Here is a 21,991-nt window from a genome sequence, read left to right as displayed (position 1 = left end):
AGTGAGGGGAGAAGGAGGGGAGGGGTGAAAGGGTGTGAAGTGTTATTTTCCCTTTACCTATAAAGATTTTTTTAATCTTGGGTTGGATAAATGTGCTTGGTTCATTATCAAACTCTCCTATGGGAGTCTCCTATGGACTGGTGAGGACTTCCCCCCTTGCCTTAGAACTGGGAGGCACTTACTGCCTCAAGGCAAAAGGAAGGTTTGCTTCAAAATCCTCTGCCAAGTTTTTGAGCCACGAATCTGACATTTAGTAGTTCAGGAACAAATTCCTTCCTTACTATGACCAGTATTTCTGAAACTTCCTTGCTTCTGAGCAACATGAAAAACTGAGATATAAAATAACTTGTGCCTGGAGTGGTATCTGCTGTGCTTTTATGCCTCTTCCCCACTTTGTCTCTTTTGTTTCCTTTGCTAATTCTTCTGTGCTTTTCGTTAAAGGAAAGCTCAAATTCTAAACTGTTAGTTCACTCCCTGAGTGAATTTATCATCTCTTGTTCCTTCCTGTGGTGATGATTTTGGACTAAATGTATTTATGACAACACACCAGACTAGGATGGAGAAATCGGTCTAGACATTAAATCAGGTTTGTCCTTAAAGTACAAGAGCAGGTTTGGAATCCCAGAATATCTTCAATAGTGTCGATTCAAAGTGAAAAATTATCAACTAGTCTTATGATTTGTTGTGGGGCTTTAGGGCTATATTTATGGTGTTTGCTATGCCTTGAGACTTTTTCTCTTGGCTTTTGTCTTAAAAACTTCCCAGACATCCAGTTAACTAACCATACTCCATCTAGTATTAATTTGAATTGTTTTTGCAATGCAATTGAGGCAAATTACTGCATGGTAGACTATTCTGCAGAACTGCAGATGATTAAATTTCCATCAGCTGTTTTTTGGATTTGGTAGGGCTCCATAGGTATTCTTGTGAAATGCTTTTCACTTATTCTTTAGGTTGTGGCTTTGTAGTTTATTTTGAGATTGTTCTCTGAGGAAGGAGATGACCAGTGTTGTCAGTCTATCAGTCTAAATGTTTAATTTTACCAGATGAAAATTAGATTGAAAATAAATCTGGATTCTCTTTAGAGTGGGTTAATTTTTATTACAGTTGATGTGTGGTCCTACTCTGTTTCTCAGTCCCAAAAGAGCAATTGGCACTCTGTCGGCTCTTAAGAGAGAGATCAAGTGTTCTTGGAGCCAGCACATGGGACATTTGAAGCACAAGCAGCCTGTTTACTTCTCTCAAGAAAAGGCATAGCTCTTTAAAGTGCCTTCGTGCTTAAATATCCTAAAAAGGCATTTTTAAGATAAGTACCCTGATTAAGGGACCGATCAGCCTTGGTTGTGAGAAAATGTACTCTGAGAAAACATTTTTGATTTGAAAAACTGGGCTTTCAGCTGAACAAAATGAAAAAACATTTGAATGAGTGCTTGCAAACTGTGAACACATGTACCTGAAATTTGATTCCATGTTAGAATAAAGTACAGATTAAACAAATTGGGTTTGTTGGAGGGATCTGTTTATGTTTTGACAACTATACTTTCTTCTAACTTAAGATACGGTATAGATCATAACATGTAATACAGAGATTATTCTTCTGATATGATTGTATTTTAGTAAAATAATATTTTTTGTTCATAGCCATGAGAATTTAATTATTACAACTTTGAGGTGATTCATTGTTATTGCAAGGGAAACCTTTCTACACGGAGCCCCCTGTAATTGCAGGGATAGGTCCTTTAACCCCTCAAATAATAGTAATTTTTTCATTGCAAGGCAAAAATCTAAAGGCTGCGTATTCTGCAAATTCAACCTTTTGCAATAAACCAAAAATGAACAAATAAAATAGATTTTAAAAAAATTAACCCCTTCCTCTTCATAAAATATTAGTTGCATTCCAAAGCTGAAAATTATTTTGTTTGTGATTAGTCTGGTGTAATATTTAGTAATTATTATTAATAATAAGTATTTTATTAATTAAATATTCATTAATATTTAGTAATTTAGTAACTAATAAATACAGAACTCTGACTTTGTATTACATGAAGTAGTTCTAAAAGCAACACCTCTCAGTTCTTGGACAGTGTCAGTGAAGTGTTTGTTTTTTTTTCTGCTTTCTTTTTTTTTTTTTTTTTTTTTTTTTTTTTAATTGATGCATGGGAACAGATAACAATTTCCATTAATTCCTGTATAATAAAACTGAAGTATGAAGTAGGAATGCATTGACTCGTGCCTAGCTGTGGAAACCAGTCCTGTTAATGATGTGTCTGAGATTCCAGCTATGTCATGGTTATCTTTGCACTTCCTGCTTTGTAACCTTATGCATTCCTTTATTTTGATTTTTAATTATTTTAAAATTTGTATTAGACAGAAAAGCAGAATCATGCTAATCCAGCTGGTATGTAAATTGTAAACTAAAGAATTTTTTTTCTCTGAAAAGATTTGATTCCTCTTTTTATCTAGAAGTGCTTCCTTTACTTATATAAGTGAGCCTTTTCATAAATTTTGTAGCAACGTGAAAGCTTAATTATTTGATAGATTAGAAGAAGCAAAAATTTCTCATATGCTCCCTCAATTTTTATTTGCATTGATGTGATTTAAGTGTAGTTTTAACAGTTTATGGAACTAGTCAGTGCAGTTTTATAATGGCTAGTACAGTGGGAATTTACTACCTTATTAAAGTTCAACTTTGAAAAAACGATTTCTACATCCTTCTCCACTTTCTGTTCTTTGCTGGTATTTGGTACATCAGAATTAATGTAATAGCTGCCATTAGTTAATGCCAAGGTCTGCGTAAGGCCACTGTGGTGATGGTTGATCATCATGTGTTGTAGAATTTTGGAGCATTTGGCATGTACCTTGTAGAAGGGAAAGAACACAGATTAGGCAATTTGATGTGGTGCCAGCTGAGCCATCAGATGTGTGCAAATCATGAGCCTTCAGTAATGAATGCAAATGAAAGTGTTCTATTTTTGACTTGGAATCCTGCTCTACAGTGACTGCAGTTTGTGATCAGAGCGTACAGGACTAATACGTCGTGTACTACTATCAGCTGAATTTTCTTTGCAGTGAGCTTTCTGCTCTTGCAGTCCTTGAGTATTTTGTGTTCAGTAGTACCACCTGTTTAGAATTTGATCTGCAATGTGATTACTATCCCTTTGTTATCTGTTTATGAAACTGATTGTATGATACGAAAATTCCTTTTCTTTTCCTCTACTGTTCTTTGTTTTTGTTCAGACTTTCAGAAAGGAGGTTGGGAAATGCGGTAGCTTTATTTGCCACTGCACTGACAAAAACTAAATGTGGATGATAAAAGAAAAAATGGAAATAGCAAGTTAGTGGGATGGAAGAAATAAATGGAAGTCAAAACTATTCCAGCCTATTTTTTGGGACTCCTTCCTCAATAAAAAAAGAGTTGATTCGCACACACAAGCCTTTCACTTTGTTTTGTACAATTACTATTTTACGGTTAAATTTGATATTTATGACCTGGTGATTATGTGCAGTGAAATACGTGATTATGTGCAGTGAAATATTTAAATCCTTTCTTTTGCTTGGGAGCTTTATATTCTGAAGTGAAAGTAAATAACATTTCTGTTGTGTTGTTTTGATTGTTTTTGTTCTCCTCACTTTAGATCCCTGCAGTTCACTCAGCCCACCGTGCTTTACTGAGGAGGACCGATTCAGCCTAGAAGCTCTCCGCATGATCCATAAGCAAATGGATGATGACAAAGATGGTGGTATCGAAGTAGATGAAAGTGATGAGGTAGGAGTAAAAAATAGTTCACTTATGCATACATGAAGTCTTTTTTATCCTTTTGTTTTATATAGCTGCTCTTTATCTTTCAGCACTTGAGTAGTTGTTGCTGCTCTTTTTAATTCAGCCCTTTCCTCAGACAAATATGGAAGGAAAGTCTAATTTCTGTATTTGTCTGAAATGGGATATTACTGTCCATTGTTCTAGCCTAAAGGAACAATGTGTGACTATGTATAGAAGGTGCTACTTTTGTGATTGGTCTAAGAAGTGGGTAAAGGTGAAAGGTTTAGGTTGTAGTACGACAGTGATGTGATCCATTGCTTGGTGTTACGGTTTCTTCACTCAGAATTTTCTTGGTTAAGGCATTGCTGGGCTATCCTATTTACCTTAGATCTGTTGCAGGCACTTCATGGTGTAAAACAATACCTGTTACAGAGAGGTAAGTCTAGAAGAAAGATTTCTGGCTTGGTTTACATTTTACAGACAAGTATTAAAAACATTGTGCTTACTAATGGTAAATTAAGTCCTACAACCTAAGGAAGTTTTTTGTGACTGTGCTTGAATGAGTTTGGTAGGTAGGCTCCTGGTGGTCCTGGCAAAGGACTTGCCCTTGCATTTATTCAACTTTACCACTGGGATTCTCAGAATTACTGGGTAGGAATGGAAATGTCCATGTAGTTTCATTGTGCTTGCTTATTTTGCTTTCTGGCCATTGTTAAGCACATGCTTGACAACCAAGGGAGAATGAAGATGTCCCCTAAAAATGAAGATATTGTCATGTGGTTCTGACACCCATTCTTACTGTAGATGAATGGGAGAAGAATTTAGCCCCGTTTTGTCATCCTTTTTTATACCATCTAGGGGAAGATTATTCTCCCTGAATGAGTTATGAATTATCATTGTCAGTTTTAATGTGATGCTACTTACTTTTCTGTGTACCTTTGTGCAAACAGCATCAACAGGCTCCATCCAACCTGACCCTGAACTCTTCCAAGGATTGGGTCATCCACAACATCTCTGCGCAGCCTGTTCCGGTGCCTCTCTACCCTCTGAGTAAAGAATTGTTCCTAACATGTAGTCTAAATCTCTCCTGTTTTTGTTTAAAACCATTCTCCCTTGTTCTATCGCTATCTGCCTGTGTAAAAAGTTGCTCTCTCTCTGTTTTATACCCCTCCTATGTGTACTGAAGGTCGCAATAAGATCTTCTTGGGACCTTCTCCAGGCTGAACAGCCCAGCTCTCTCAGCCTGTCTTAAGATAGGTGCTCCAGTGCTCTGATCATCATGTTTGGCTGGACTTGTTCCAACAGGTCAGTGTCTTTGTTGTGCTGAGGAGCTGGAGGCAGCACTCCAGGTGGGATCTCACAAGAGCAGAGTAGAGGGACAGAATCACCTCCCTCGACCTGCTGGCTACTCCTCTTTCATTGTAGCCCAGGATGCAGCTGACTTTCTGGCCTGTGAGCGCACATTGTTGGCTCATTTTTCAGCTTTTCAGCTTTTCAAAAGCCCATCTTTTTCAGCCAAGTCCTTCTTGGCAGGGCTGCTCTCAATGACTTCTCCCAGTCTGTGCTCATGTCTTGCATTGCTCCAATGCAGGTGCAACACCTTGCCCTTGGACTTCATGAGGTTCTCATGGGCCTACTTCTTAGGTTTGTCCAGATTCCTCTGGATGACATCTCTTCCTTCTAGTTCAACTGTGCTGTTCAGTTTCATCTGCAAACTTGCTAAGGATGCACTTGATCTCACTGTGTTATTGATGAAGGTATCAAAGAGCCCCTGTCCCAAGAGAGAGCCCTGAAGGGCACCACTCATCACTGGCCTCCACCTGGACATAGAATGATTGACAGCTGTGTCCATTCAGGCAGTTCCTTATTCATCAAATGATCCATCCATCTCTCTGCAGTCTGGGGATAAGGATGTTATGTGCCACTGTGTCAAAGGCCTTTCAGTGGTCTAGGTAGATGACATTTGTTTTCCCTCATCAACCATTGCTGTCACCCCATCATAGAGGCCACCAGATCAGTCAGACACTGTTTACCCTTAGTAAAGCCAAGCTGGATTGTCTCAGATCACTTCATTGTATGTGCTGTAAGATTGCTTCCATGAGGATCTGCTCCATGATCATCCAAAACACAGAGGTGTGAGGCTCGATGGTGTTTATTTTCTCAGGTCTGCATTTCTTCCTTTTTCAGTAGGAGTGATGTTTCCTTTTTCCCAGTCACCAGGGACTTCACCTGACTGCCATGACTTTTCAAAAATAATGCATATAGTCTGCCTTTGTTACTGCAGAACGTTTGGGACAGGCACAGTTCAGTATGCAAAGTGAAACATTAGTGATGGAGTGTGAGCTTCCTGAGGAACTTGCCAGTACTTTGGTTGTTTCTTTTGACTTGTACTGCATTTTTAGACACTGAAGCTGAGGAAGTTAAAAGAAAATACTGAAACATTTATACATTGGAAATATTTTATTAGTATTCAGAAGATTTGCCCTGTCTTCCAGTGGACCATCTTTATATCTGACCTTAAGTTTCTTCCTGTTCCAGAGAAAACAAGAGAAATTATGCTAAAGACCTGTTTAAATGGCTGAAATTATAATAGTTGATGAGGCATGTTGTTCAGCTGGGGTAATTATAGATGGGTGAAACTGTTCAAACTACACATTGTGCATAAAATAAGATGACTTAATTGTAGCCTTGTTTCTGCTAGTTCATTTTTAATTATTGAAGAAATATTTAATAACCCACTCCCTGCAAAGTAGCACTTTTCTACATATAATTTCCACACAAATCAGTGATGAATATGTATTTGCATAGAGTGCTTTCTTCTAGGACATTAAATGCAAACCTGAAATTAATGAGAAATGCAGTTTAATTGCAAGTTCAGCTAGTAACCTCTGTTTTTCTTGTAGTGCTTTTACTAAATCTTTATCATTATCTTACAAGATCTACATTTATACAACATAGTTACATAGTCACCTGATTACAGTAGGTCTGAATATGTACTAAATATGTCCTATTTATATTTCAGAACCAGATTTTTTTGTTCTGTCGCAGTAGGTATTGCTGCTTACTCTGATTAAGAATGAGGACTGATAATTTAAAAACCCACTTTATTAGAAGTAAAGCTTACACGAAATACAGGGATTTTACTTAACAGCAGGGAATGGATTTTCTGTTTTATGCTGCATGGTTTTTACTTGCAAGACTCCTGGAGAGCAGCATATTGAGTATGTGGATTAGATGCTCATTAGCTTTTTACCTGGCAGGAAGAATGTGACAAAGTAGAATAACTTTCTGCTGTTTTACCAGCACTACAACAGTGTTGCAAGGGTATATTTACACCAAGGAAGGAAGTTCTTGTAAATAAGTTATTTTGAGACAGGAAGGTAAAAAGAAATAAAGAAGTTGAACTATTTATTTGAACTATTTTAATTTACTAATCCAGTTAACTCCCAACGCAATTCCAGACATTTCATCTGCATGCAGTTTATTTTTCCGAATGTTTTTATGCCCTGTTTTAGGTTGTAGATTGTTCTTCCCCTGTAAAATGAACGACACATAAAACCCTTCTGTAAAGAAGGAATTTTTCTAGGATATTAGAAAATTTGAATGAAGATATTTCTTATTTCCTCAAGAACTGTCTGATACTGGAAGACCTTTGGACGTACTTTGTACGGACTGGAAAGAAACTTATATTTGGCTTTGATAAAGTTGATGTGAGGAAACCTCATCTAAATTTTTAGCATGGGATTTAATAGTCAGCAAAACATGAGAGATTTTGTTGAAGTCTTCTATGGAAGTTAGAGGGGTTCTAGTCTGAGCATGGCGTAGTTACTTTTTCCTTATTATTTGGTATGGTACAGCAGAGAAAAGGAAAATGAAGGAAAAAACCCTCTATTATGAGGGCAGGCTAATATGAATTTTCCTATCAAACCTAGCTGCTGATATTATTACTTTATATGTAATATAAAGTAATAAATATACTTTATACTTGACATGCTTCATATGTAAGGATTGTGATTGTTTAAGCTGGTTTCAAGAGGTAGGCTGTAAATGGGTAACTGAAAGGGAGAATGTGGCATTACTAACTGAGGTTTTAGTCATGTGTTGTGGGAGGCTGCCTCAGGAAGCATCTGTTGCACCATGGGAACATGTTTTGTTTTAATGATGAAACACAAGCAGTAAAACAGACTTATCATATGTTCACTATTTACATAGGTTTTTCCTGTTTCCAAAGAACTTCCCTAAGAAGGTCCTACATAAAGTAATTTCCTCAGGGAATCTCTCTGCCGTGTTAGAAGTTGATGTTTTTGAAGTATTAGTATCTTACTGTGTGTTTAATGTCTCACTAAGGTAAAGGTACAAATGTACAGTTTTGTGTGGGATCTCTGGATAGATCACTTTGTATTTTGCTGAAGTTTTTTTAAGGAGGTAACTGGAATTGTCACTTTATAGAAAAACTGCAAACTGAACAAATCCCATAGAAAACCACCAGTACCCTGCCCCATACCCTTCCCCCCCCCCCCAAAAAAAAAAAAAAAAAAAAAAGACAAAAAGGTACAGTAAGGAGAAGAAGAGACTGCAGCACTGAAAGCATCAGAGAACAGCTTTTAGCAGGATGGTCAAAGGAGTTGGAACCTCAGAGAGATGATATGCCAAAGTGACTGCCTCAGAAATGTTGTCTGGAGGCAAGAATCAAATAGAATCTAACTTTCGTGGCCTAAACCAGGGAAGAGGATTCTCTACTATACAGTGATTAAAGCAGGAAAAGTAGCTAGCATGGTCTGGAATGATAATACTTTTATAGCACTTTGTAGTAAGTTTGACAAGGATAGGCTTCATTTTGTTCTCTGGAAATACACTCTCAGCAGAATGTTACATGTCCTTTCAAGTTCCCTTAGTATTTTGGTTTTGTCATTGATGTAATAAAAGCCCTTAAACTGGAGTTCGTATTTCTGTAGGCAACTTAATATTTTGGTGTCAGCTGTTTAGACAAAATTCTGCATGCGGAAAAATATGTGCTGGAGTGGTTCAGAAACTGAAGACATTATAACTGTATTTTCATGACACCGGGATGGCTCCTGAGTGCGTTTTACATCTCACTGTGCAAGACATTCTGTTACAAACATTGATCTTTCAAACAAGGATTCTGAGCTTCCTAAGCAGTGCAGCAAACCCTTGCCCCCAGAGCTACTGGGTTACTTTGAATTCCTTAATTTGTTGTTGCTCTTTTAATAGAGGTATTTTTGAAATTGTTTTTTTTTAATTCAACTGCTAATGTATTTGTCCCCAGGCAGAGTGTGTTTTAGTCTTCTGTAGTTTTGTAAGCCACTCTGAACCTGTCTAGACAATTTGTTTTTGTAGAGCAGGATAAGGAGCCAGGTCTTGTGTGAAAGCATTGATGGTGTTAGTTGACAGCTGTGCCTGTGCAAAGAAGCCCTATAGAGAGGCAGCACGTGTTATTGTGGGTACAGTTGCATAGAAACTGTTCCAAGGTGGTTTGGACTAGACCTACCTCACGCCTTGCCTCCTTGGATGTGCTTAAGCTAATATGTAGCTGTCTGCACCTCTTTATTTAGTCCTGCTACAATGAAGTGATCCCTTGGAAATTCTATCTTGGCTTTGCAGAGATTGCAGAGTTTACTTTGCAGTACGTGGCTACAGTTTTGTTTTGAGCTGCAGTAACTTTTTTGGATAGAATGTGTAGGTTATTTAAGAGATACTTGATAACACTTTCCTGGCTATGTCCTACATTGTTCTAGTCATGTTTTATTATTAATATTACTTAATATGTTATTTTACTTTATAGCATCTTTAGAAGCCATTTCTGTAAGGTAGGCAGTCATGCCTGAATCATAGTATGTTGCCTTTTAAAAGCATATCAACCATCATAATTTAGTCAGTATGTGTGACATTGCAATAGCTGCAACAAATCTTGCAGCAAATAGATGTGAGGAAACGTACTAAAAGGCTGAAGTTGTAACTTCTGCTCGTTTTCCCTTTGAAGGAATAAACCTGAAAGAAATAACACTATTTGAGGAATAGATGCTCAAGGGTGAGAGTAATACCTGGCCAGGAGGTGTTACTGATTGCTCTTAAAGTAAACGTGTCAGTTAGGGGGTCTATTTTAAGTTGATGAAGCTGAAAATTGTAAACTTCAGCCTTCACCCAGAACAAAATATAAACATCATGAGAGTGGTTCCTGCTGCTCTTAGTGAGTGTGGTTAATTTTACTTTTCCAGTGGCATTCTTGAAAGTATGCTATTGCTTGTTTACCTTGCAAGCATGTCTTGCAGCACTGATATTTGAACTTTTTTTTTCTTTTTTTTTTTTTTTTTTTTTTTTCTTTTTTTTTAGTTTTTTTGGCTGTTATAGTACTTCTGGGATCAAAACTCTAGTTTCAAGTCTAGGTGGGGTGTTTTTTTAATTCTGTACTTGTTTTTGAAGTAAGTGGTTTGACAAATGATTATTTTTGTTACATACAGAGTTTTTAGGTAACTTATCTTCTGCTTTCTTGGTTTCAACTTTGTAGTCTTAAAAGGACTTCTCCTTCCTGAGTAATTATGTTGGCTAAGATAATACTTAAATGTGTTTTTCTTAGAGCTTATTCTTTTAACCTCCCTATTTAGAGTTATTTTTCTAACCTTTCCTTTGTGACCAGGGCAACAGAAGAGAGATTAGCTGCCATGACAAGGAACAGAAAAATCCTCTTTTTAACTAGAGTTGTTCTGGTTTTGTCTTTCTTCAATTTAGGTCCCAGTTCTTTTTCTTAAGGAAGCACTTCCGTATTAGGCCACTGTTGAAACAAAGATCTTTTACACAGAAGAAAGATGTTTGATGTTGTTAGATACCTCTTTGTTAGTGAACGCACCTACTCTTTGAAACATGGTGACCTCTTTCCAGATACGTGCGCTGTAACTTTAGTGTTGTGACACCCTGTGGTGTCAGAGAACCTTTTTGAAGAAGTCATCGTGGTTATTTTCTCAGGATCTGGGAACAGTACGGGTAGGACAGAAGAGAAGAGGGGCTTTTCACTTGGAAGAAGTTCTCACAGATGTACTGTCTCTGCCCCTGAGCAGTAACTGTACTGGTTGCTAACTGCAAGCTGCTTTCCAGTTTGTGTTGGCGCTCCCTTTTACAAGAGGGACGCAGTCAAATGCCCCAGTGGGTGTCTCGGAATGGGCCAGTTGCGCTCAGCCCTTCCTTCTCCCGGGAAATCCCGGGCAGCGGCCTCGGATCCGCGCTTCCCGTGCGGTGCTGGCGGCGCCCTCTGCGGGCGGCGCGGCGGAACTGCAGGAGGAGCCGCTGGCCGGGAGCCGCGGGAGCCGCGCTGCGTCGCGTTCCTGTCGGGCCTGGTCGGGTTAGGATGGGGAGGTGAAACACCTTGAAGCTTTTTGTTTTCACTTGGCATCTTCCTTCTCTTCTTCTAAAAATTGAGTAGTACTGTTAACAGCAATTCAGATTTTTCTTGACAGCTCCTGTAACTGAACAAAAGTTCTCATCCTTCGATATTTTACAGCCTTTACTGACAACTATTAGTAAAGGTAGCAAGTTTGTACAAACAAAAGTGATCTGAGTCGTAGCTGAGAAGACTCAAAATTGGCCCAAGCCTGTTTATACAACATATTCTGTCCCTCTTCAGCAGCTTGATCACCCTACAGCACTTGTTTTGAAAAAAAAAGTCCATGCCTGACATTTGGAATCTAAGGATGGTGCATCATCAATCACTAGAAAGCTGAAGAGTGAGCATTAACATTTACCTTAAACCCCCATGTGAAAAGAGATAATCATTACAGAGAGGGACATATAATACATGATTTTGCTGTATTTTTAGTATGTTTTTTGCAAGTTTGTGAAAGATATTCTGGGGATGTCAGTTGACAGCAGATACTTGCAGTCTGGAGGGAAAAGGTAAGGTGGGAAAACATCAGTTCTTTCCTGCTGTTCCATCTGTGAGACTGTACTGTAATCTGGGAAGGTTTAGGGACATTAGTAGATAGGAACATCCACATTAGTGGATAATTTTGTTTGTTTTCTTATTGTTTAGTTCCTGCTCTTCAGTTTAGCCTTTAATAAACATGGAGTGGGAATGAATAAGACAATGCATCTTTCATTGCACATTGCATGACAATTGTAGAATTTGGCAGCTTCACGGTAGCATTGCCAATATGGGAAGTATTCAGGGTTCCCACTTGGATGATGGAATATGCAACAGATATTTTTACATTTGCATACAGTTACAGCATACAGTCCTGTGCTTATTAAACCTTTTTACTGTTGCTGATCCATTGTTTTTCAGAAGTTCTGTAATTGCCTTTGCCCCAACAGGCTGCTATTTTCAGTTCTCATATATTTCATAAGTTTCTCATATATTTCTCATGTATATGCATGTGTGTGTGTATATATAATTTTATATCTCAATTTATGCCATTCTTATACACATGGGGAAGAGGAGTTAAAAATGCATATGCAGTTTGTATGGGCTAAATGGAACTATTCTAGGAATCAGAAGGCTTTACAAAACTAATGTCTGACAATCAGAAAGTTTTGAAATAATAGATACATCCAGTCAGTGTTTCAATACTATGGCTCTGGGGTTTGTTTAAGGAGGGCAACTTGTATGTTGTCCCCAGTCCATCAGTTAGGGGAGAAACTTGAATCCATTCATAGTTTGAGATTCCCTCACATTCTAGTAAAAATATTTTAGTTTGGGAAAGTTGGTAAGTGTTAGCTTTTGCTTGCATATTTCTGCTATTGTATACTGGTCCTTTTTATTAAGAGTTAATATCATTGTTTAATGTTGGCTACTTTTCAGTGTCTCCTGTAGTTTCTGAATGGTATAATCTCTAGATCTGTTAGAAATGGAGCCTTTGTTATAAATGGAGCCTTTGTGGGATGCTCTGCACTTGAATTATTACCTGGACTGAATTTTAAGAATTAAGTTCTTCTGCAGTGCATCACTAGCTTGGCTTTCTTCCTCACCTCGCTTGAAGTGGTGATGACATATGATCACCCATATAAAAGGCTGTTTTTTGACTTAGCAGTCATGACTATCTGTAGCTGGTTTTGTTTGAGCAGCTTTATCTTTCACGAACTGAAGACAGCAAGCTATCTACTGTGGAAGCTTACTTGGTTTTCTGGTACTGTTAGTACCAGGTACTAGTTTTCTGATACTAATCCTAAGGTCTTCACCTGAAGAGACTGTTCATACAATGCTTTCAGGGACTGATACTTATGAAGGATTTCCACTATTAACGGGAGGTCATTTGCCAACAAGTATTCCAATTTTTCTAGGCCTTTATGAAATAAAAAATAGAGGGCATTTTACAGTTCCATGGCTTTTCTTGGGTATGTATTTGGAGAACTGTTTGTAGCAACTTGTGGAATACTGATACAGCACTGCCATCATATAATTGTATCATAGAATCATGGAATGGTTTGGGTTGGAAGAGACATTAAAGATCATTTGATTCCAACCTCCCTGTTGTAGGCAGGGACATCTTGCACTAGATCAGGTTGCTCAGAGCCCAATCCAACCTGGCCTTGAATGCTGCCAGGGATAGGGCATTTACAGCTTCTCTGCACAACATGTGCCAGTGCCTCACCACCCACTCTCTATGTCAAGATTGCATGATCTTCTTTTTTATAATGTTTGCTAAAAGGCTTCCTATTAATTACTGAAAATGAAGAAGCTTTATGTAATGCTTCTGTGCTTGGAGTGTAACCACTGAGGAATGATTAGCAAGCAGAAAATTGGCCCTCACATGACTTCTGTTTTTTAATTTGATAAATAGAAGTCAAATTTTTGTTGTCTAATCAAAAGACTTTAATACTACGTAGTAAACAGCTTACTCTCATCCCTCAGGCAGTTGCATTTAACTGGTATGGCAGGATTCAGGCATTACTCATCCAAAAATTACTGGCACACTTTCAAATCTTGCATGGCCTCATTTTCAAGGAGGGGAAGTTGGTTAAATGTCATCAGAATAGAGAAAGTGTGCAGTGTAACTGTGGCAGGTTCCTGTAATCACTGTAAATCTGAGGCATACTAATAATGTTAAACTCAGTACAGTAGCAACTGCATTGTCAGTTTTACTAGGATTTAATAATTGTGAAAAACAAATCTTGTAACAGTGTTTAACTTACCTTCTGAGTCTTTGATGTGGAAAACTCAGATCAATTCTCTGCTGCTTGCATGGGGAAGACATGGGAAAGACTCTACCTGATTTCTGTGTAGTTTCTCTTCAGAAATTGTTATTTAGGCATTTAAGATGATGTTTTTCCCTTTTCTTCAGTTTCTAAGGGAAGATATGCAATACAAGGATGCCTCAAATAAACATAGTCACCTGCACAGAGAAGACAAGCATATCACCATTGAGGATCTGTGGAAACGCTGGAAAACGTCTGAAGGTAGGTAAAGAAGTATAGCTGAAAATGATGGTGGCTATTGACATAGTTAAAATTCAACAATTCTTCCACCAAGTATAGAGTAGTGAATGAATGACCTGTTGAAGCATCTTCATGAATCTATTTTGACACTGTTATTTATAGGCACACATAAATCTGACTAAGAACTCATTTAGTGCAGCTAGAGGTAATTTCCTCTTCATGTATTTTGTTTATTGTGAGTAAACTAAGATAGCTTACATAAGGTTGTAATTTATCAAGGTGACTGGTACAACTGCTGAATTCCAGATTAGCGTGTTTTTAATTTAATAAAAATTAAATTAAAATTTAATTTTTAATTTAATAAACCCTAAGGGTTACTCTAAGCTATTTTATTTTTTTAATATAGTATTAAGTAGAAAATTCAATGCACTTTCACTTTGATTTAAATTGTATTTGAGCTACAAAGATCTAGAATTTTTAGTCCAAAGAATTTTTGAAAATCTTCTTTATCTTGAGATACAGTAAAATGTACTGACAACCTGACACCACCAGCCATCCCTCACTTTGATTTAAATGAAGTAAGATCTCATTGCTGTTTCCAGTAAATTGTTCCTATCTCAATTTGTGATCTTCACCCTTTGTGCCTCCAATTGGAGGGGAAGGGGAAACTGCACACCTGTTGGTAAAGGACTGCTAAACTTGAGAATACCATTCCTAAACCATGACATGTTCTAATGGTGAGCATAGAGATCTAAAACTTAGTATGGGTCAAACAACTGAAAGTAAGAACAGGAGGGGAATGAAACCAGGAATATGGCATTGGTTTATTCTGCTAATGCAGGAAGTCACTTAAGTGCACTCTGAGGTAATGCATGAAGTGTTTGGAATGTAGCAAATACCTGTTTTAACCAGCAACTTTTGGCCTTATCTCTTCAAATATTCCTTAAATACTTATTTGCTGAAGATCCTGTTCCCTGAAAGTATTGTAACTAAATTATCAGAAAAAATTGTTTCCTCAAAACTCTAGGTCTAAGTCATGAGTAACTGTTCAAAAATTTAGGCTATAGTGATTCTAGAAGTATAGTTTGTCTGTTGTGTATATATTCCAGTTTTCTTGGATGTAGTGAGTGAGTAAGACTCAAAAGACTTGGAGAGGAATGTCTCATCTCATTGTGTCTGCTTATAGTGGCTTTATTTGTGTATCCTGCTGAGAGAACTAAAATTGCACCAGAGGGAGACCTTTAGAATGAGACTTCTGAGCAGTGTTAACAGTGGTCTGCTGACTGCTAGAAAGCATGAAGCCCCTCAGAAGATGAACTACTTTAATTTGATTTCAGGTAGCATGGAAGATGTTGCCATTCTTTTCTAGATGTTTTAGGAATTTTTGATTTATTTGTTTTTTTATGTGCCACTAGTTTATAGTAATTTGACAACATTAAACAAGAGGATGGAAGGTAGTGTAAATGATAGTATCAGTAATTTGAGACTTCTAAACAATCTGTTGAGGTATCATGTGAGAATTGCAAACTCTACTGTTCTTGACAGTGTATACAGAAACATCTTCAGGATCTACTGCTGTATAGTTTATGCTGAGTAGAATTTGCTTATTCTTTGCCATAATGCTTGCTTTTATGTGTATATTTGTCTTAAATATTTGTCAAATAGCTTAAAGGTGTTCTTTGTTCAACATATTGGTGGTAGAAAATAGATAATGTATGAGGGAAGAAAGCAAAAAAATGCCATTGCTGTTTGATGTCTCCTTTTAGGGTTAAGGAAAGTAGAGGTTGCTTTTAAATAATTGATTAAGAAGGATTTTATACACTGAATGTAACACTGAGGATTGGCTGCTTTCAAAGCTCTAAAAACTGCCTAATAAAAGAGGAGGCTTCAGAATATTGCTTTTTAATATTTCTGGTGCTGGCAGGTTTTTGATGTCCCTGCCTGGTGCAGAATCCTTAAGGCATAGTCCAGGCTGGTGCAAATTAAAGGAAGTTCATGGCTGTTACAGGTTTTACCTGCATGGCAGGAGTCATATTGTAGCTTGAATCAGCATCTAGCCTATTGTTGCTGTGTTGCCACTCAGTTTAAAGGACTCCTTTGGTACAAAACAAGACTATAATTTAATTTAGTTTAGTTAGAATGTGCTTTTTGTGGCCTTTGAATGTTTTTTTAATCTCATAATCTAATTCTACAGAGTGCTCTCTTTAGAGGAGTGACTATGAACTATCATAGCTGTTTAAAATGTAGAAAACACTTCTCTCTGAAAGTCTTCTGACTTCTGTTACTGTGTGTTACTGTTCTTTAAATGTAAATGCCAGTATATGCTTGTTGTATGGTATTCTTTGTCTGTCTCCTCTTCTAACTAAGCAGTATTTATACATGTGCTACAGAGTCTTTCAGCTATTCACAAGTAACAAACTTAGTAGCTACTGTTAGGTTAATATCAAAGGTGCATCTTCAGTGTTTTTTTCTGCAAGGGCCTTGAAGGGGTAGTAGTTTTGAGTATGGAAAAGGGGACAGATGAACATTTGGTTTGATATCTGAATACCAGTCTTTGTACAATTATCTTTGGAAGTTCTCTCACTCAGTGGCACCTGCCTTCTCTTTTTGCCCCTGCAATTGGCTGTGGTCATGGGAATTTGCTGTCTGAAGAGCAGGATGTAGGTATTTCATCTCAGTAGCAAGGGGGCTGTAAAATCAGTCCAGAGCCTTCAGCTGGGTGGTTCTCTGACCTGTCTCAGTGAGTAGGGCTGGATGCTGCATTCTTACATTCTTAGTGATGTAGCATTGTCCCCTGGGACTTGATTTTGTAGCCAACTAAAAACTGTTGAAGTCAAACGTGGAGTTAATGAACGCTTGGCTATTGTCAGACTAATTTGAATCCTGTCAAAACCTAGTTGTTACAAAGAACCTTAAAAAAAGAAAAAGTAGCTTTTTTTTTTTTTTTTTTTTTTTTACCATTATGGCATATTTGAGCTTTAATGTATAGTATCTCCTATAGACTGTTCTATAATACAAAAAAAACCTTCTGCTTGCCTTCTGTACCTTTTTTTCCCCTCCTTTAATTCTCTTTCCTTCTTTGTGGAAAATAGGAGGTGAACTGAAGTCTGGTACATTATTTATTAGGGCAAAAAGATACAAAAATGGCTCTATATTTGCATGTGTTGTATTCTGTTGTACCTGTTGTATTCTGATGTACTACTGCACAAGTGTTCTTGCAGCAACTGGGACTAAACTGCATACCACAAACATGTTGTGATGGCCTTGCTCTCAATAATTTGCTGTCTCAGGTTTTAAATATCTGGAGGTTGGAAATGAATGCAAGCAGGGCTTGGCTAAGGATGAGTTACATAATGCTGCTTACTGCTGATGTTACTGCTGAAGGTCCTAAAAACTAAGTTTTGAATCCTTTTGTGTGATATGATAAATTTAGCATGATACATTTAACACAAAAAACTGGTAAATAGACTGATATTCTAATTACTGTGGGTTAACAGTGAGAAACTTTCATACAGGGCCAGTTTAAAGCTACTTTTGCTGTCTTCACCTTCAGGTATGTTGGTAGAACAGTTGAAAAGAAGCAGGAAAAAAAACCCAAAACTCAAACTTGTGGTCTGAATAAAATGGCTGATGGAAGTCTAGAGACTTGAGTACTGCTCTGGGGTGTGAACACTGCCTTCTATACCTGTCTGCCCAAAGCATGTTGCTGACATCCTCTCTCTGAAGTTATCTCTTTATAAAAAGAGGTGTGAGAGAGAAGGATGTTATGATTACTCTGTAATGCTATATGCATTTAACTTACAGTAATTGTGGCTTGCTACTCTGTTGTCTGAAGTAGTGCTTTCTTTTTTGGTGATTAAACTAAGGAATAATTACAACCTCAGCTAATTAGTGTGAGTTGGCACAATCTAATTGGCAGTGCTGATCAAGATGAATTTCGGCTGTCCTGCTTGCCCTTCAGTACACCTGGTCCTGGTGTATATCACACTTGCCTTGTGTCGTGTTTCAGTGGACTACAAGTGCTTCTTGTGGAGAAAGGCCAGTTTGCTTTTCAGTACTTTATACTGCTGTACAACAAATGTGTATGTCATGACTGGAGACAAGTAATACTCCTTACCAACATATGGCATACGGAAGATACCAACAAAAAGGAACAGTCTGAATGTTTTCACTGATTGATAGAATAGTAAGGGAAGAACAGTATAGTTTAGAGTCTGAGTCCACCTGCAAAACTTGGGGATTTGGGGGCACTAGCACTGGATTTCTGTGAGTGAAGAATTAGTTTACATAATAAACCGAAATTTCTTGCAAAATAGGTATGTAAAAAGAGATTCAGATCTTGACATCCCAGAATAAGAGATGACAGTATATATTCATAGTTTAAATGGTTGAGTGATCAGTTAAAAGGACACAACATAAATAAAGAAGTAATTGTTATTTTTTTTTAATAAATGAGTAACAGTATAAGAGTACAGAAAGTACAAGTTTCAGTTCTAGTTTAGGATAGACTGTGGTTGCTTCTTTTTGCAGTTTCTGTACTAATGGATGTATCTGATACAGTGATAGACAATGAATAATAAAGTGCTTTTTCCAGAATATAACTGATTTGTTTGGGAAAATTTCATTGATAATCTATGAAGAAAACATCACACCAGTCTAAGCAGTGCAATGGATGTGATTTGCTCTATGGTAAACCACTTAAATATGTAGCTCATTTCTTTCAGGATAATATGTTTAATATTAATAAACCACTGGATTATAGAAACCTATAAATTGATGTAAAATTTGGCAGTGTCTACAAAATTCTTTCAGTAATAAAAGTGAAAAGTCTCAATGGTATTTTTAATCCTTCCTCCCAACTTATAAACTCAGTGAATTGTATGACTTCTGAAATTGAGTATTCTGTACTGTCAGTGGTAGTCTGCAGTGGCTATTTTAGTTGTTTTTTTCCTCATGTCACAACAAAACAATGCTTTTACTTTGGATCAGTCTATGAACATATTTCTAGAATGCAGTTAAGGTGATATTTTTCTGGATGATTTTACCACTCTTTTGAGACTTGTAATGACTAGTCAAATTACTTTGAATGATTTGTAAATCTGATTACTTATTATTCACAAAACAGTTAAGAATCTTTGCAATGGGAAAACTGCCTGTTTATAAATAATGCCCAGATATTTTGCATAAAATTTTAGAGTAATATGACAAAACCGAGTCTGTGTCAAATCAATACCTGACTGTAGCTTACAAGGAGAGAAAGAAATGGGACACCATACTTGGAAGGTTGTGTAGCCATTCATATGGATAGATAGCAAGAGGTTTGTACAGAGTTTGTTTCTTGAAGCTGTGAGTTTGTGAAATGTGTTCTGTCTCCCTTTCGGGAATGATAATAATCTTAAAATGTTTAAGCTTATTTTGCAGCTGTGTTAGTGTAGACAAGAGACCTAGAAGTCCTTATTTCAGTTACAGTGTGAACTGAAATATGAATTTGAACTCATAAAAATTTCCATTGCCTGCAGCTTTACCTGTCAAGCTTTCAGCAGTGCTTTCTAAAGGATTATTGTCAAAAGTCACCACTGAGAATATGTCCTAGTGATAATCTCTGCCCAGCACTGTCACATGCAAGTAGTTCTAGATAGTGTTCAAAAAAATCCCTAGTTTTTCATGTGAATGCAAGTCTATCCAGAAGGAGGCTGTCCCTGTTTCTTCCATATGCAGACAGACTTTTGCAGACTCATAAATGGAGTAAACAATTTCCCTTCAATTTTGTCAGTATGAAGCTGTAAACTGCAGCAGCTGCTCTGTAAGGGACAGAAATGTGGTGGTTTTTTTTTTTTTTATTTTGTAATATCTGTGGGAAGTATTTTCTTAGCATATCTGTAGCTATGAATGTTTATGTAGAGTGTTGCTGTTATTAAGGAAAATTGTTAATTACTCTCTACATGTTTTAAGTAATTTTTCTTAGAGTATTTTTGCATGATATTCCACTTTTCTTGGGCATGTTTGCGAGCGATTTAATAGTTCTCCTGTTGCATTTCTTCTGTCTTTGGTGTTTTCTTTCAGTCTCCTCTCTCCTTCTCTTGTCAGCTCCCATTTTAGTGGTTAGTAGGCATAAGCCTCTAAGAAAATTCTTGTCAAAACAAGCTCTTAAGGCATCATCCTAGGAAAGATCTTGATACATTGCCTCAAATGGTTATAGCACCAGCTGATGTGTGTTTAGTTCTGCAAGGGTAGCAAGGACAAAGGGCTTGAGGCTGGAATTGGTTTAAGTAGATGAAAGTCACAAGATGCTGTCCTGGTTTAAACTAAAGTGAAAGACTAAATTGTTATGTGAAAGCTTTAGTAAAGAAATGCTTCTGTTGGTTCCATGCTTGTTTATTTATAGTTTGCCTAAGCTTTCACAGAGTAGCATGTAATGGAAAAGGCAAAATGCCAGAAACACTATGGTAATGGTAGTTTTTCTGGAATTACGTTTGGCTAAACTCTCTTGGCTATTATAACCTGCTTTTCTACTGCTTGTCTTCTAAGCTGTTGATTTTTACTAAAAACCTAAGGTAATGGAATTTTTCTTTCAGTTCATAACTGGACTCAAGAGGACACTCTTCAGTGGCTCTCAGATTTTGTTGAATTGCCCCAATATGAAAAGAATTTTAGAGACAGCAATGTCAATGGAACAACACTTCCCAGGTGAATATATCTTCTGGATTAGTTTCAAATAATTCTCTATAGCTTGCTGCATTAGTCTATATGGTAGGAACAACTATGTGAACCTAAAGTCTAACAAGATATGGTCAAATGCAAGAAAAGAGAAGTGTCCTTGCAGTTTTGAAAAGGTGGCTGCATTTTTATTTTCTGCCAGAGTATTTCAAAATACAACTTTCCTAAAAGTTTTATTTCTTTCTGTGGACCTTGTCAAAGGTCACATAATTCTGTGTGGTAGCAAACTTCCTTTTGAACATCTTCTAATCTATTGTACGGGTATATACAAAAAAATGTAACTGTAAAATACCTTTCCTGGAGCATGAATACCACACCTGAGTATTGCGTGTACTTAGGAGTTGGAGTCACAAGTCTGTAAATATACCTTTACTATACAAAATTGATTTATTTAATGATTTTTTTCCCAGAAAGAATAGTTAAATTATTATATTTTCTTCTTTTGCCACATGCTGATATGCAGATATATAGCATTACTGCTGTATTGTATTTCTCACTCTTTAATTGCATGGCTGTAATCTGTATAACTGTGGGAAATGCTATTGATGTCTTTTTTTTTTTTTGCATAGGCTGATTTTGAATATAGCTTATGGAATAGGTAACATTTTGTCTTGTCATTAACAGGATAGCAGTAAATGAACATGCTTTCATGATCTCTCACTTGAAAATAATTGACCGGAGTCACAGACAGAAGCTTCAGCTTAAAGCCTTGGATGTTGTTTTATTTGGACCTCTCACCCGTTAGTAACTTTTTGGAGTTTTTTTCTTATCTCTTGATTGTAGGAATTCAACAGAGCATATTTTCCATGACACTTGATACTGTAGATAGGACAGTTTATCTATTTTGTGGATGTGCTGATGGATTGCTTGGCATGCATTGTGGAGCTCTGCAATGAATTAAAAAAGATTATTTAGGTGCTGTGAGCAGAACAAAGGTTCACTTCTGTGTGTAAGATCATGTAGAAATTTTAGTATAATGCCACTTGACAGATGGATGTTGGCTTTTGTGTCACAAGAAGTGTCCTCTAAATATTTTTGACTGTTTAAATTACATTTATAGCTAAGGTTACATTCACTTCTTAACTAGCTTGGACAGTGCAGCTGGGATACTGAAATGAGAGGGGATTTTTT

The 21,991-nt window shown here is 37.1% G+C and overlaps 1 protein-coding gene across 2 annotated transcripts in view; it reads left to right on the top strand.

Annotated features, from left to right (window-relative positions):
• STIM2 (stromal interaction molecule 2) overlaps positions 1-21,991 on the top strand; it is a 69,957-nt gene that overhangs the window by 33,301 nt on the left and 14,665 nt on the right. For both annotated transcript variants that reach the window (XM_053975327.1, XM_053975328.1), the window contains exons 2-5: positions 3,636-3,766; positions 14,050-14,164; positions 20,719-20,830; positions 21,485-21,600. In XM_053975327.1, the coding sequence (XP_053831302.1) occupies positions 3,636-3,766; positions 14,050-14,164; positions 20,719-20,830; positions 21,485-21,600 (474 nt within the window). The remainder of the gene's footprint in view (positions 1-3,635; positions 3,767-14,049; positions 14,165-20,718; positions 20,831-21,484; positions 21,601-21,991) is intronic.

Source organism: Vidua macroura, chromosome 4 (assembly GCF_024509145.1).
Source record: "Vidua macroura isolate BioBank_ID:100142 chromosome 4, ASM2450914v1, whole genome shotgun sequence".
NCBI lineage: Eukaryota > Metazoa > Chordata > Aves > Passeriformes > Viduidae > Vidua > Vidua macroura.
Note: the sequence above shows the minus strand (reverse complement) of the source record. Positions and strands in the feature narration are given on the sequence as shown.